Below are 15,742 nucleotides of genomic sequence, written 5' to 3'. Positions count from 1 at the left end.
GCCCTCCCAACTACACAAATTGGAAATTCAAAAACTTACCTTCCCCAGCAGTGCAGAATTAACTCACTATGTGCAGCTGTACTGAATAGTGGAGGGATTTGCAAACAAAGAATGAAGCCTTAATGATAATACAGCAAGAGAAGCACATGTACTATGGAACATGGTGCTTGTTTTTATTTTATTTCCTCACCTCATTAGAATATCAACGTTGCTGTACAGTCTGCTCTTTCCAGAGTAGAAAGAGGCTGTTCTGGTAAAGTCTGGTCTAACCCATCTAACTCAAGCACAGGGAGTTCTGCCTAACATCACTGTAACATTTATTTTTGTCCTGTGAAGTTCTTGCGTGCACTATTATTGCAATCTGAAGCACCTGAAAGGCTGCAGCACCAGTGTTTATGTTAGAGTCATGGGAAGACATCGTTAACAGAGTTTTGGTGCAACTGATGTTACAAGAGAGGACAGAATATGCTTCCCAGTCCTCAGAAGCCTATGCCTGCAGCTTGACAGGCGGCAAAACAGCTAGCTGACAATGACAAGGAGAGGTCTCTCTCTCCTCCTTACTGCCTTGTCATGTACTCATCCTTTCCCTCCTTTGCTTCCAGTCACATCTATCCCTCAACACTGGCTCTGGAATTTGTCAGACCCTTCTGTGCGTTGCTTTAACTCAATAACATGGCCATATTAGTGAAGTTAAATGGCTTCTGGAGGGGTCTGATGATCACCAGGTCCTGCACAAGGGTAGAAATGGGAGCAAAAACTCCTCTCTCAGCTGCATCAAGCTGTTACTTCACTGTCTCACTTGTAACCATATCCTCCAACCTTACAGGTAGGACGGAACTGAAACATCTTAACTACACATTATTTCCCCTCCTCCTCTCTCCCAGACAGCAAACTTTAAACATCATTTTAAAGAAAGATGCAGCCCCTGCACGAAATGTCACAGCACACTTTGCTATATTGGTGCTCTAAAATATTCTTATACTATAACCTTATAACTGTAAGAGACATTCCCACAGTTTCAGCCCTTGGTAGCTCAGTAGCCCAGCTAGGGCTACTCAGACCAGAATTATGCACCATGTTGGGTATCCAAGGAATCTTGTCATCAGTATTTTTTCCCCCCCATACAGAAATATATTGCCACCGAAGGAATAAGTGCCATTTCCTAACAGAATTGGGTTTTTTGTTTCTGTTTTTTGTGGCTTTTTGTTTTGTTTTTTAAATGCACAGTTTGGCAGCCTTTTCCAATTACCCACAGCCCTACAGTAGTCTACAGGCCTTGCTGGAATCCTGGAAGGAGCTGCCCTGGGTGTTTTCACTAAACACAGCTCAGATTTGCAAGTCAGATAAGAGAGTCAGATAAAAAAACAACATTATATACCTTAAGAGTTAACAAGCTCTCTTCCTGAGGAGGTGGTTCAGAAGACAACAAAGCAGAACGCCATTCTCAAATATTATGATACACAAGTTTTGCTTACAAGAATATTGAGAATTTAAGATTAACTCCTTGATACATCCTATGGCAAAAAGTAATTCAAAAAAACCTCACACTATATAGAGATAACAGCCTATGCTGACTTTTACTCACATACTTTATTCTGGCTTTATAAGTTAGCTAGGAATTCTAGGCTATAAGAAATGTTAAAGTTGTTAACTAAAAGCGCTACTCGAAAGTTATCTTCTGTCCAACAGCAGCACCGCTTTGCAGCAAGACTCATCTGTCACTCCATGTGGCCAGCAGTTGACCTTAACAAATCAGTCCAGAAAATCTGAAAAGCCTACGTTGATCCAACAACATCTGTCACAAATTTTCTCTGCCATGACTCCTTGGAGTGATAGTAAACTAAAAGTGTCTCCGATCTAAATTGTTTCTACCGTCTTCCAAGCACTCTTATAATCTCATATGGCTAAGGCCTCTTACAATAAATCCCTTGACTTTAATGAGAATTTGACTCAAATGAGACACTTCAGACAATAAGAAAGTACCCAGCTGAAGTGCTTTCGTATTTAATAGCCCTATTTTCTGCCACTTAATTATGGAAGACAACATGCAAACAAATGCAGAAGGTAATAAATTGCTCACATGGTTAAAGATAGCAAGACTCTAGTGACCAGACCTGCCACAATTCATCTCATTTCTTCCATAACATTCTCAAAAGGAGGGATTAAAACCATACCAACTCCTTAATACCAGTTGGTACAGTTTTTATATAGATAGAGAGAGAGATGTATATATAGATATATACACGCACACCCCTACATACATATATATATATGTGTGTGTGTGTGTGTGTGTGTGTATATATATGTATATATGTTAAAAAATAAAGAAGAAAATCTACCAAACCAAACACCATATCAACCACTGGAATGGGAACATGGACCATCCTATCACACTAAACTCATCTTTGACAAAACATACAATATGAACCTTACAAACTTTTCCTCGAGAGCATCACTCATTCAGACCCTAACTGAAAGTCAGTTGCATGCAACAAATAACTCCACAAAACCAAAACCCAACAAAACCTAAATACCATACATGTGTATACACACTGATATACATACACACACAAATATACAGCTGACGACATCACACAGTTGAACCGATGTTGCTTATAACAGAAATTACCAAGAAGCTGAGGAATTTGCATGTGGTTAACTGCACACAAGCTTCATTTGGAGCGATACTATGCATTTATTATAGAAGGCAAAGATGTTTCACTTTGTGCAGCTGAAGTATGCATTTTCACAGACCAGTTATGCAACTCTTCTTGACTTTGAAGCAAGCTTTCTTGCATCAGTAAGACAACCTGCATGTTCCCCAGTGCGTTCACTTGTTGTTGGCATAAACTGCTACTACATTTACTGTGTTCAGTTTAAAAAGCAGTGGTGATGACTGATCACGTGCCAGGATGGGCCTTTCTTGAACCTACCCAGAGGTTCCAGCAGTTTAGCATTCTCTACTGCATGCAAACACAAATAATGGTTTCACTGGCTCACTAAAGGTGGAAAGGTTTGTGATTATTATGTAATATTCATCTTAAAATAATTTAGAATAGGAAGCCTGCTTCTTTATTGAAGACAGTGATTAACTGTGTTAATTTATATACACCATGAAAGTAATGCCTCCTATTCTATTATGTTGGCCCACAGTGCCAGAGGCAGATGTTGCTGGTACAGCTGTAGAAGTTGAACCTTCCCACCAATATTCCATTACACGCTGTTGCTGTGTGACAGACAGCAGCAGAGGGGCACTCTGACACAACAGCATCTGACGTGAGAGCGTGTATCAACCAAAAACGTGTCACCGAATTTCTCCATGCAGAAAAAAACCCAGCACTCACTGACAGTTATTGATCGTTTCTGAACATTGATGGAGAGCAAACAGTGGATGTGAGCACCATGAGGTGCTGGGTGGTGCATTTCAGCAGAGCCAACAGTGGGTCAGCTCTGCTGCTGCAAAGTGTTGCAAGCATGGTATGCAGGCTCCTGTTCATCACTGGCAAAAAAGCATTGCTAATGGTGGTGACTATGCTGAAATAGAGGGATTTTTTTTTTTGTAGCTGAGAATCTGCATTATCAAACAGTTACTGTGTCGTATCTGCTGTAGTTGCAATGTAAATAAATAAGAGGCATTATTATAAGGCCTAAGACAATTCCTTTTTCCTGAACATGACCCTGGCAAGCAAGAAGGCTGGGCACTCGTGCCCTATGGAAAAGGAAATCAAATACAAACCAAGTCCCTAAGACAGCCACATCCAAAAGATGAGAAGGGAACAATCACTGTGGTTCTGCTGGTTCCTTTAATACATACTGCACCAAAGTATGAGAGCTGTTGTCAACTCCACAACAGAATTCTATAATTATGCTTTCTCCCAAACACAGTTGCTTTTAATGAAAAGTTATTTATTTAAATCTATGTGTTTGACACAATGTAGGATTTTCATATGTCATTTTGAAGATGCAAAACAGCCCTTAGGGTTATGAAGACCAGGAATGTTCTACACCTCCCCAGCTTAGAATTAAAGTAATGGGAATGCTCTGCTCGCTGCTCCCCCCTCTTTGAACAGCTGTACTACTCCATATGTCCTCCATGAACCACAGTACAAAGCCATCTGGAAAGCAGGTGACAAGATGGTGAGCCACACCAACTAAGCACAAATTTCAGCTCAATAACCACCATACAGTACAGCATTAATAACATCCTCAAATTCACAAAAACCAAAGCTTTGCTTGACCAGAAGCTCCAAACAAATTCATTTGCACCTTCTAAGGCTGAAAGGATAGAAAGTGTGATTACTATTTGAATAAGGCCCCCTTTTATTAACTCGAATGTACTTTAAAGTCTGTTTTCTCAACTTCTTCCCCAGCCATTTGTCTGCCTGACCCAACAAATTAATTTTCGAATAAAATGCTGAAGTTACTCAGCCAGGTTATGCCAACTGTAGCAGTCAATTTTCCAAAACCTGAAGAAATGTTCTTATCATGATCACATGGTAAAATTAGCACTGAGTGCAATACAAAACTGTTCTTTGCAAAGCAAGAAGGTAACTGTTAAGCATTACTGCACAGAACTACACAATCTCATTTTACAGTTAATTTAGCACTTATACTGTTTTAAGCACATGAAGAGGATGTATAGGGGAGTAATGCAATAGGAACAACAAGGAAAACCCTCTTCTTTCTTTGATTGCCTCTGTAAACCAGTGTGGAAGTTACAGGTATTGGAGTAATTCCTTGCATAAATACACACTAATAATTGGCTAAACTTGTGTCTCTTGATTTCTCAAACAAATAAGATGATACTTAATAACGATATAAGTGTAAAAGTAGGAAGAAATGAAATTAAACTATACTGGATACAAAGGTGAAATCCTGGTCTTGCTGTGATCAGTGACTTAACTTCCACTGACCTCAAAAGGAATAGATCATCGTCTTGAGCAAACAATTATTCAAGCACTTGCACCCATTTCACTTAAACTACGCTGAGTTTATTTTGCTCCTGCTTCCTCCTACTCCTAAGGGAAAACCCTCAGAAATACAAATCATTAAACCTTCCCGACTGCATTGTGGGACCCGGCCTACGCCTCTCTAGGGGGCTCTGACATTTACATCTTAATCTGGCATCTCAGAAGACTAATAAGTGTTTGTTTGCCTACAGAAGCCACCAGCGCTAAATGATTTGCTCACCCCACCTCCTTTCTCATTTCTTCTCAGAAAATATCCTGAGCAATTTCCACCCCTTTTACTCAGAGCATGTCAATAATATTCATCATATAATATGCTTATGGCCCCATTTACATCAGTTTCTCTTAATCAGTAATTTGAAAAAGTAATTCTCAACATACTTCAAGTTTTCCTAGTTGTGTTTTGCTAACCTTTACATTCTCAAGAGTCTCACTTGATGAACCAATTCATCTGCAATCAGTTCCTGATTTATCAAGCAAAGGCCCTATGCTAGTGAAACTTCAAAAGTCACTCTTCAGAGTCACAGAAGGTTTTCAGAACTCCTTGGTTACAATGCTAGACTATGTAGAAACAAGAATTGGAATGGTATTTCCAGGAAGCTTCACAGCCAGCCTCTGGCAGAATAGGAGTGCTAAGACTCTAAATTCCAGCCTAGGTGCACCTGCCAGACAGGAAGGCTCAGCCACAGACCCTTCTGCCCTCTCTTCCCACTTGGCATCTCTAGCCAGCCTGCTGCTTCCGATTCCAGACCACCATCTGCAACACACCTGCACGTTTAGAGCTCAAGACTGTTGGGTTTTTTTGGTTGGTTGATTTTATCTTGGCTACATATAATGTATTTTTACTCTAGCCTTAGAAACAGTTTGAATTGTTTTTGCTGAAACTAAGAAAATCAGCTTGAGGAACAGTTCCAAATCAAACTGTCCATACTTGGCATGGAAAACTTCAGTTCAAAGAGTTCAGCAACGCTGCAAGCAGCTGAGAATAAGGTCTGATGAAGGAAAATTGCTGGTGATTTAACTAAGAAGAGTTTGGCCTTTAAGTCTAAAGAATACCACTGAGAGCGACCAGCAGCTCAGCAAAACTTAACAGAAACTGTTTCAGTGACGCTGTGATAAAAACCGATGATACAAACATTAAAATAAGCTGCCACCGTCAGTCCAGTTTTTGGAAGAGTGTTTAGCCAAGACACTCTTATACAAGAGCAGTTATTTACCACTTATTTGTCTAGATAGCCTGTGGTTCCAGCCTTCAAAGTTCACACACTGTTCTGAGACTACAGATGTAATTTTTGCCCGCGCTACAATGGCACAAGTTGAATTTTATAACCTTCCCAAGGGAAACATCTTGTCTCATAACAACACGACACTTAACCCTTCTACACTGAAAGAATATCAATCTGCCCGGAGCAGGTGGTACAACGCCTCTTCAAAAACACCAATTTTAAGGAATGCAGATATTAAGAAGAGTTGCTGATTGACATAATCTTCTTTTGATCTGACAGCCAAAGCAGTAATTCTGTTTGTATTTCCTACAGCAACTGCCACTAAATGCAGCACCTGCAAAACTAATATCTGACTAAACTAGAAAGCAACGAATATGGAAAAAGAAACGTGATCCTAAGCTGGCACGCAGAAGATGTGAAAGATTTAAATAGAAAAGTTCATGTGAAGACTGTCAATAGGCTCTATATTTAGGAGTTGTTCTTGATGGAAGAATATTCTAAGACCAAAAATTCAAGTCTAAGGATAAAAAAGGTCAATTTGTTAAGAATTACAGACCCAATGTTCCACTCCATAAACTAGAAACAGTTCCTTAATATAGGAAAAAAAAATTAAACAGCACATTTTTTATGGAATTATATTAGACTATTAAAAGAAAGGGGGAAAAAAGCACCTTTAATCTCCTTTAGCTATTACAGGTCGTCTGTTTTTCAAGACTGCAACTTCACTAAACAGAAGCTCTATCTGCCCCACTGTGTGCCATGTGGAGACTGAACCTAGGAGTTCTTTGAATATTCTCCACCAAACATCTTCACCTGAATTCACCTCTTAGGGAAAAATGTAGCTGGGAAGATCAGAGCTGCAAGCGGTGCTGGACACAAAAGGTGAAGGATGGGGCACTATAGGAACTAGCATTGAATTATCAGGGATTTAGAAAAACACCACCACAAAACAGTGCGAGCTCAAGGGGCACAAAACTGCCTTGAACTTACAAATATTTGTTAGGGCTGTAATAAAAGCAAACCATTCTAAACTATCTGAAAGGTATTTTCCTTTTGGGAACAAAGGCAACTTAATGTTAGCATGAATCAAATTCCTTTCAGCTGTTTTTAACTCCATTTATTTTTGTCACTCTGAAATACACACTGGATGACTCAAAGCATCAGATGTTTAAGGTCCAAACTGCCCCTGCTGGATTTAATAGGATGAAAATTATACCCATAAGCAAGCTTACTTATTAGGCCTGCCTATAATGTTTCCACAAAAGCTTGACTTGAACACAGCACCTGGTTCTCAGTCAAATCCAAGCTCCCACTAGATGGTTTAAATAAGGAAAATCCTACCGTTAGCACCTATTCTGAGCCCCATCCTTGGATGCTAAAACGACCTACTGGAAGGACTTTTAACAAACGTCTTATCCCAGACTATTTCACCACTACAACCTACAGCCCCACAGAGATTCTTACAACCAACCCCGGCCTACAGCTGACAGATTTTTGGACCGGTTTCCAGCTGTTCTGCTGCAAGGGCCAGAGTTTTCTCTGTGGGGAGATGGTTTAATTTGGAAGCGAATACTAAGAATTTCTTTTAATAGTTTTGTATTTTATGTGTGATATAGGAAATAAGCCTGTAGTGACATGCACTTTCCCAAATGGATCTTCAGTACTGAGAATGATATCAGGAGACATTTACTCATTCCAGCTGTACTTGACAACTTTGGTAACAGGAAAAAGGTCTGCTTGCTTTAAGGCCTGACAGACCATATTAATTGCATTAAACAAAAGCAACAAGCTGTATGTTTTTAGTAAGACCTTTTTCTTTCATTACATCAGTTCCCATTTTCCACCTGTATTTCTACATACCTCAAAGATCATAAAATATGTGTAGTTACATTGCCATTAGTCAGACCGAGTCCCAAGGTCAGGCTATTTTCTTTCCTCCAACAATGAAGCTGACTGCACGTGCTCTCACAGCCTTCCAAAACAAGTCACTAACCAGACAACACTACCACTCCTTGCAGTGGTAAAACAACACTCCCTGCACCAGATTTCTTTAAGCCCAGCACTCTTGGGATTGCCCACTAAGTGACCAAATCCTGCTGCTAACAAGCGCATTATTCTGGCTGCAGGTTTGCAAAGGATTTCTATTAAGTAAACCAGCAAGTAGAAAATGAAAAGGAGCAATATTAGTATGTCACAGGTCTAACCTTTTTCTTTTCTTTAAATTCTCAATCTTCAGTCTTACTTATTCAGCTTAAGTATTAAAGTTCATCTCTCCTAAGTAACAAATACAGAGGAAGCTTAACTGAACAACAGATTCCTCACTCATTGTAGATGTCCTGACTGAGCTTTTATCCAGCAATGATACATAATATCACATGAACAATCTTAATGCTATTAACCAACATGAAGTATTGCTGCCCTCCCCTCACCCTCACAAACTCCCTTAAGTTACAAGTCTGCACTGTATGGGACCTCTGCTATTCACAGACAGGACTTCTCCGGGCAGTGACATCACAAGCAGCCAAATTAGGGAATCCTGGTGATACATAAAAACAGTGCGATTCACTCCAGAATTATGTAAATAAAACCATCTTTCTACAGGCTTCCAAACAGTGCTATTTAGAACCCTCCAAAAGGATGTTACACAACCTGGTCTGTCTATATTAGCAGCAAACAAGAAACAGTCCCTAGATGAAAGGAGGGGGAAAAAATCTACCCAAGGAGATATTTAATAAAGTGAATGGTTTATTTTTCTTTTCTTCTGGAACATCCTTCCTCCCAGTAAGAAAAGTATACAGGTATGACAAACCTACCTGGGAGTTTTGGAGTGCTTTTTATCATCCTGACAATTCTCAGACAAGAATATATATAATAGAAATCAGACAGAGTATTTCACAGTACTTCAGTACCAAACTACTTTTTCATCTACAAAATGCTACTTTTCTCCCAGTAGAGGCTTCCAACACCCAACATTTATTTGAAGATATCTGGAAAAGCAAAAGGTCTCAATCTAATTTCTTAAGTGTGTGCTGAGCACTCTCGGGCATTAGGATAATGACTGTACTTTCCTTTTTCGGCCCCTCCCTAGGAACATTGTCTACTCAGCTGGTAGATGACATTACGGCATCACAACTATTACTGAATCTCACATTGGTTTTAAAGAATAAAGCAGAGCTTCATCTTCCTGAGACATACGTGACAACAACAAGAAGTTCCACAAAACCGTATGTTTATGGAGAACACTTTTCTTCCATTAGTTCCTGTGGTTTGAGGCCAGTGGAGGTTCGAGAGGGGAAGGAGAAAGGGAGTCAGAAGAAAACACCCTACATCCTTAGCTACATTCACTCCAAATCTAAATTCCCATTATACGCAAGCACCACAGTCCCAGGGACAAAGCATGCAGCAGGGTGCTGCCCAACTTCCTGATACAGGACTAAGTGGGATACTGTAACTCCTAAAGCATATTTACCCTTTGTTTCCTGAAGCAGATTTGGAGGGCGAGACTCTGAATGTAAACCATAAGGACAGCTGTGATTTTCCTTTAAGAATTTAAGGCAATTCAAACAGCCATAGAACTCTGCTTAACTGAACACATTCCTGTGAGAGTTTATGGCCTCGGATTTCTAAACAGTCGAGCTGCTGATGCCGTGCAAACTTTCTCCACACAGTAAGCAAAGAGCTGTAAAACTGCACTCACTAAATTCAAAGACGTAATCATACAAAGTTTAGGGTTTTTTATGTTGAAGCCCAGCAACAAACGTGAGTATTTAGCTGACTGAAGCTGGAAGTGCTCCCTGCCTGGAGTATGAACGCTCAGCTGTTTACTGCAGCAGGACCCAAACTTTCTGAAGTCTGCCACCTATGTGCAATATTTATCAAGTGCTTTTACGAGGTCTTTGGAGCAGCTTTATTAAAACGATCTTTGAGGGAAACAGGCTGTCTGAACAGCACGTGAATTTGTCTGTCCTTGTTAATTACTAAGAACAAGTTTTGACATACTAATAGCAGAAAATCAATCACGATCTCAAAGAAATTATTTTGGTTGTAAATCCCATAGATCAGGCTACAGTACCAAGATGGGAAAGAACTTCACAAACAAATAAGCACCAGGAAGAACAGCTCTCTTGTTTAAGCAATAATGGGCACAACCACTGCAACAAAGAAGATCAATAATTCCAGAGCTGCCTTCCTGCCCAAACTTATTTGCACTTAATAATATTTCTGCTAATGACCAGATCTACAATTCATGAACACCCACCATTTAGGAGAAGGAAGGAAATATCCTGAGATCTCACAGCCGTGGCTGTCAAACCCATAGAAATGAACCAGAAAGGAATCAGTTATGAGCTAGGACTAAACTTCAGCTGGCCACGCTGCACTCAGCCTTCAGACATTTGCTGTAAATCACCACGTTTTTTCCCCCCATCATATGATACTGCTTTAGAAACCAGCAGATTTTATTTGTTGGGTAACACTAAGGGCAAGGTAATCTCACCCTTATTTTCTAGATCCTTGTCAAAGACTTTAACAAGTTTATATTCTCTGTCTAATCACTATTTTTCTAACTTGAAGAGGATTATACAAAACTTCAACGAAGCATCCAAAGGTGTGGAAAGCTGTAATTAACTTCCACTTCATTTTTGCTATTGAGAACCGTGTGCTTTCTGATTTCAGCTTCACAACAAAGAATAAACTCTTACTCGTTTTACCGTCAACGTTTAAACCCCTCATTCACTGCGCCCAGGAGGGAGACAAGCCCTCGCCGTTCCACCAAGGCAGGCAGCGGGTTACCCACACGGCGTCCCAAAGAGATAGAGCAAAGAACACAGGGGCCAAACGCGAACTCTCCGCTAACTCCGGGCGTTATGTCACAAGCGCAGAGTTCCTTTGGCAAACCCCAAATGGGAGGAGCCACCGCTCTCTCCCGGCCCGTAGCACTCTATCCCCTCGCTCCTCAACTCAGCTTATCGCCTGCATTTAGTGCGGCACGACCTCTCCAGGAGCACCTGCATGGCCAACCCTCGCTCCTGGGTGACCCACAGAAGGGGAGGGATAGCGGGGGCAGTCGGGCGATAACCGTCCCGCAGGACGCTTCTCGGAGCACGAGAACGGACCGCCAAAGCGAGCCCGAGAGCGAGGAGGAGCCGGGGGAAAGCACGGGGAAACGGCTTGGGGGCACCCTACGGGAACGGGGCCGCGGGGGGACGGCGGTACCTTTGAGCTGGGGCAGGGGCGAGAGCTCCACCTGGCTGCTCTGGCTGCGGAACTGCGAGGAGCCCTGCGAGCGCTTCTGCCTCTGAGCCTTGCGCACCGATTTCCGTGTGAAGCCATCCACTTTCTCCGCGGCAGAGATGGCCGCCGACATGGCTGGGCGGTGAGGCGGCGCGGGGGGACGTCGCTCTCCAGAAGCATATATTAAAGCGGAGGGAGAAGCGGGCGGGTAAAAAACGGGGCTCGGGAGGAAGAAAAAAATTTAAAAAAATAAAGAAAAAAAAAATATATAGAAAAAGCAAAGCTCGCTGCCCCCCGCGCACAGCCCGGGCTTGGGGCGGCCGCCCGAGGGGACCGAGCCTCCTGGATCCGGGCTGCGCCTGGCTCCCGAGTTCCTGCTTCCCTCGCAATTTCCTCTCCGCGCCGAGCCGGCTCCAGGGGAGGCGGGGGAGGGGGCAGAGCGGAAGGGGGGAGGAAAAGGAAAAACAAACAAACAAACCCGACGGCAACTTGGCCCGGCGGGGCGGCCGCTCCGCAAACTTTCCGGCGAGCGGGCGGGCGGCCGCTTCTCCTGCTCAGGGCCGGACCCGCCGCCCGCCCGGCCCGGCCCGCTGCCGCCTGCCTCTCTCGCTCCTCGGCTCCGTCAGCCCGGCCGGCCGCGCCGATCCCGCTGTCATCGGCCGGACTGCCCCGCACCGCCCGGGGAGGCTGTTCCCACCCCCCGCTCCCCCGTCGCTCGCTTCCACACGCCCCTTCTCCGCCTTCAGCCGCCTCCACGAGCCCTGCGCGCCTCCGCCGTCATGCCGAGTCCCGTCGCTCCGCCACGGCCCGACGGCGGCTCCGCGACTCGGGGCGAACGGAGCGAAGCCGGAGGGAAAGAGGGGAACAGCGCCCACGGGGCCACACGGAGCCGCCGCTGCCGGGCGGTGATGGACGGCACCGAGAGGCCAATGGGGACAAAGAAGCGTGGAAGCGCCACCAGGGGGAAGGGGCGGGGAGCTGTGGGGCGGCCCTGCATGTGTTCCGGCCCCCGGGGCTTAGTGCTGCTTCTCATGCGGAGTCGCGGTGTGGATGTACAGGCTGCGAAACACGAGTTGTTTAGAATATGTGCTGAACTTCTGGGGGTTAATAGTTAAGGAGTGAGCGAGTGCTCCGTGCTGTGGGCTCGGGGTGAATGCAATGGGCTGCAGGGGATGGAGCCTGACCAGAAGGTGCCTGTGAGGCCAGGATACAGCGAAATACGGCTCCGAGCTGAGGGGGAAACTTTAATCTGATGTCTCTGTTACGATGTGTTTCAGAAAGAAAAATGCAGTCCTGCTTATGTGGTTTGAGGTGAAGTTCAGTGGGAAGCAACAAGCGTGTGAAAATGGTGTGCCCAGCACAGAGGTGAGCTGCCCAGACCCATTGGTGGCTGTGAACAGCCCGGCTTTTGATCTGCAGACATGTGGGATGCCTTAGCGTGTAGTCATTTGGGTGCAGAGGAGCTTCTTAAGACATAATTCTAGGTACCAAGTTGACAAGTGAGCATTTTTAGCATCTAAAATCGCAGATGCGACAGTAATTTCAGTAGGATGCAAATGCTGTCAGGTATGCTTAAGTGCTTTCATGAGGTGGAGCTTAAATAGCGTATAGAATCCATAAATCAAAAGCCATGTGTAGGTAGTAGCTTTATGCCTCCTCAATAGAAACCACTGGCTGTATTTCCTTTGGTCATTTTCTCCTTTCTCAGTTCCTCTGTCAGCACTATCACTGCTAATAATATCTTTCTCCTAAGTGTATAGACCTTAAACTGCCAACTCTTTGTGCTCTTTGTGGTAGAGGCAATCCTTGCGTTCCTCACCTGGTGAATTCACATTGCACTCTGTGGCCCTTAGGTCCTATGCAGGCAGCACTAAGGGCCAGGCCGTGCGTGTGCTCCTCTGTTCCTGCCTGCCCTCCAACAGCTGTCATTTTCTCCTGCACCCATTTTTAGAAAGTGACACGGTCCCGTGTGTCCTGAATGCTGTTTATTGGCAACTCAACCCTTGCTGCCTGTTCCCAATATAAAAGTACCTACCGTGAAGCTTTATCTATTAAATATTTTTGCAACGATTAATAAAAAGTTTTATCCAGGTTCCGAGCAACATCAGAATGTTTCCTGTGATTCCAAGTATTTTCTCCGAGGCTTTGGGATGGTTGCCATGTTGTTTGAAACAATGCTGTAAAATAGTGGCAGTTCAAATTCTGATGCAAATCCCTAAATAAATAGAAGGTTTAGCCTTGCAACGATGAGATTTTCGTATCAGTTGCACTGGAAAACATTTTCAGGTTGTTTCTTCATTTGTCACTATTATCGTGTCAGAAATATCAGTGAAATCTGAGACAGCCAAACAAAAAATATACTGTTTGGTTACCTGAAATAAATGAGAAGTGCTTTGAGCTATGGTGTTTCCTGATGTCTCTTTAATACAATTCTTCAGTTGGGGTGGGGGAGAGAGGAGCATCAGCTCTGTGGACCAGCTACAGTTTCCCAAACTGAAAAGGTAATATTTGAATTGATGAATGCTTCAATAAAGTGGAAGTTTGTGATGTATGAGGCCATTTGAACAAAAAGGGCTGTGAATTGTGTATGGGGAAAAGGAGAAAACAGAAGAGAGCTGTGGCTGGCGGTCTGAAATAGCTGCATTGGAGAAGGCTGCAGATTACCCTTCCCTGCTTTCTGCGCTTGCTGCTTCTTACACAGCTGTCTGAGCTGCTTCTGAGTCAGCTTCTGAACCCCATGATTCCTAGACTGTATTTAAGGCATACAGCAATGATGCCAGGTTATAAGCTGCTGGCTCCAAATCTAATTCATAAAAGTCTGTGGTGTCCACAGCGAAAGCTGCGAATAGTAATTTTATGCCAAGCTGTTCCTGCTCTTCAATCAGACCCTTCAATATGCACAAAAGCACCGATTCTGCAAAACCTTGTTTGTGTTCCTAACTTTACTTAGAAGAAAACTCATCGTCATTCATGATCCTTGTTCAGAACAGAGCTGCAGCATTTTTAGAACAGATTTAATTAAAAGTCACATTTGCAGTTGTTTTCATTTAATTACAGAGATCTGTCCCCTGTATCTTCTTACCATCTTTTTCTTCAGCAGTCAGACCTTTGGAAAGGTGAATGGGAACATGATTCCGCAATGCTGTCCAACTTGGATAGGAAGCATGGGGCTCTGAGTACCAGGTTGTTGCTGAGCAGGAAGTACTACTGGAAGTGCTGGTCTGTCCCTGGGGTAGTGAGGCCCTACAGAGGGATCTGGACAGGCTGGAGAGCTGGGCTGAAGCCAATGGGATGAGGTTCAACAAGACCAAATGCCGGGTCCTGCACTTTGGCCACAACAATCTCAGGCAGCGCTACAGGCTTGGGGCAGGGTGGCTGGAAGACTGTGTAGAAGAAATGTATCTGGGTGTATTGATTGATGCTTGGCTGAACATGAGCCAGCAGTGTGCCCAGTTGGCCAAGAAGGGCAATGGCATCCTGGGCCCCTCCCTGCAAGAAAGACATTGAGGCCCTGGAACGTGTTCAAAGAAGGGCAACAAAGCTGGCGAGGAGTCTGGAGCACAGGCCTTAATGAGGGGCAGCTGAAAGAGCTGGGATTGTTCAGTCTGGAGAAGAGAAAGGCTCAGGGGAGACCTTATTGCTCTCCATAACTACCTGAAGGGAGGTTGTAGTGAGCTGGGGGTTGGCCTGTTCTCTCACATAACTGGTGATAGGACTAGAGGGAATGGCTTCAAGCTGCACCAGGGGAGATTTAGGCTGGACGTTAGGAAATACTGCTCTTCTGAAAGAGTGGTCAGGCGCTGGAATGGGCTGCCCAGGGAAGTGGTGGAGTCACTGACCCTGGAGGTGTTCAAGGAGCACTGTGTTGAAGAACATGGTTTAGTGGTGGATGGTTGGACTGGATGGTCTTGTAGGTCTTTTCCAACCTTGGTGATTCTAATACAGAGAATCATATAGTTGCTAGCAGGCAAGGAGTGAACTATAGTTTTTCTTTGCTGTTCTTCTGTACAGGTGCTGAGAGGCCAAGCTTCAAGAAATCCAGTTCTTCTGAGAGATAGTGGGGGGAACAGTTTAGTAAAGAAGATGCCACGAGTATGTGAGCCCTCAGCCAGGAAGGTTTGTGGAGAAAGGCTGTGAAGACTTATTTTGATTTCCTTCTCAGAATTTTCAAGGAAAATCCATGTTGACTGCAGTAGTGCTTTTAGTCACTATTGTGCCATCCTGCCCATTTTTCAAGATATTTCAACTGACTTAACTTAAAATACTTCCTGGGTTAAGACTGTGCTCTTTCAAGTATACGTGAAATTAAGTTTAAGC

At 43.7% G+C, this 15,742-nt stretch overlaps 1 protein-coding gene across 3 annotated transcripts in view; it reads right to left on the bottom strand.

The window, feature by feature from the left end:
- PPP2R5A (protein phosphatase 2 regulatory subunit B'alpha) overlaps positions 1 to 11,786 on the bottom strand; it is a 35,544-nt gene extending 23,758 nt beyond the window's left edge. The window contains exon 1 of one of the 3 annotated variants that reach the window (XM_015857311.2): positions 11,408 to 11,786. In XM_015857311.2, coding sequence (XP_015712797.1) covers positions 11,408 to 11,558 — 151 coding nt within the window. In that variant the 5' untranslated portion in view covers positions 11,559 to 11,786. Of the gene's footprint in view, positions 1 to 10,893; positions 11,022 to 11,407 lie in introns of those variants that run through there. The other 2 variants (XM_015857312.3, XM_015857313.3) reach the window with 2 other exon arrangements.
- Between the last annotated feature and the right edge of the window lie 3,956 nt (positions 11,787 to 15,742).

Source organism: Coturnix japonica, chromosome 3 (assembly GCF_054131305.1).
Source record: "Coturnix japonica strain WE chromosome 3, WE-NBRP24, whole genome shotgun sequence".
NCBI classification, from domain to species: domain Eukaryota; kingdom Metazoa; phylum Chordata; class Aves; order Galliformes; family Phasianidae; genus Coturnix; species Coturnix japonica.
The sequence above is the reverse complement of the archived record's forward strand: the minus strand, read 5'-3'. Positions and strand labels throughout refer to the sequence as shown.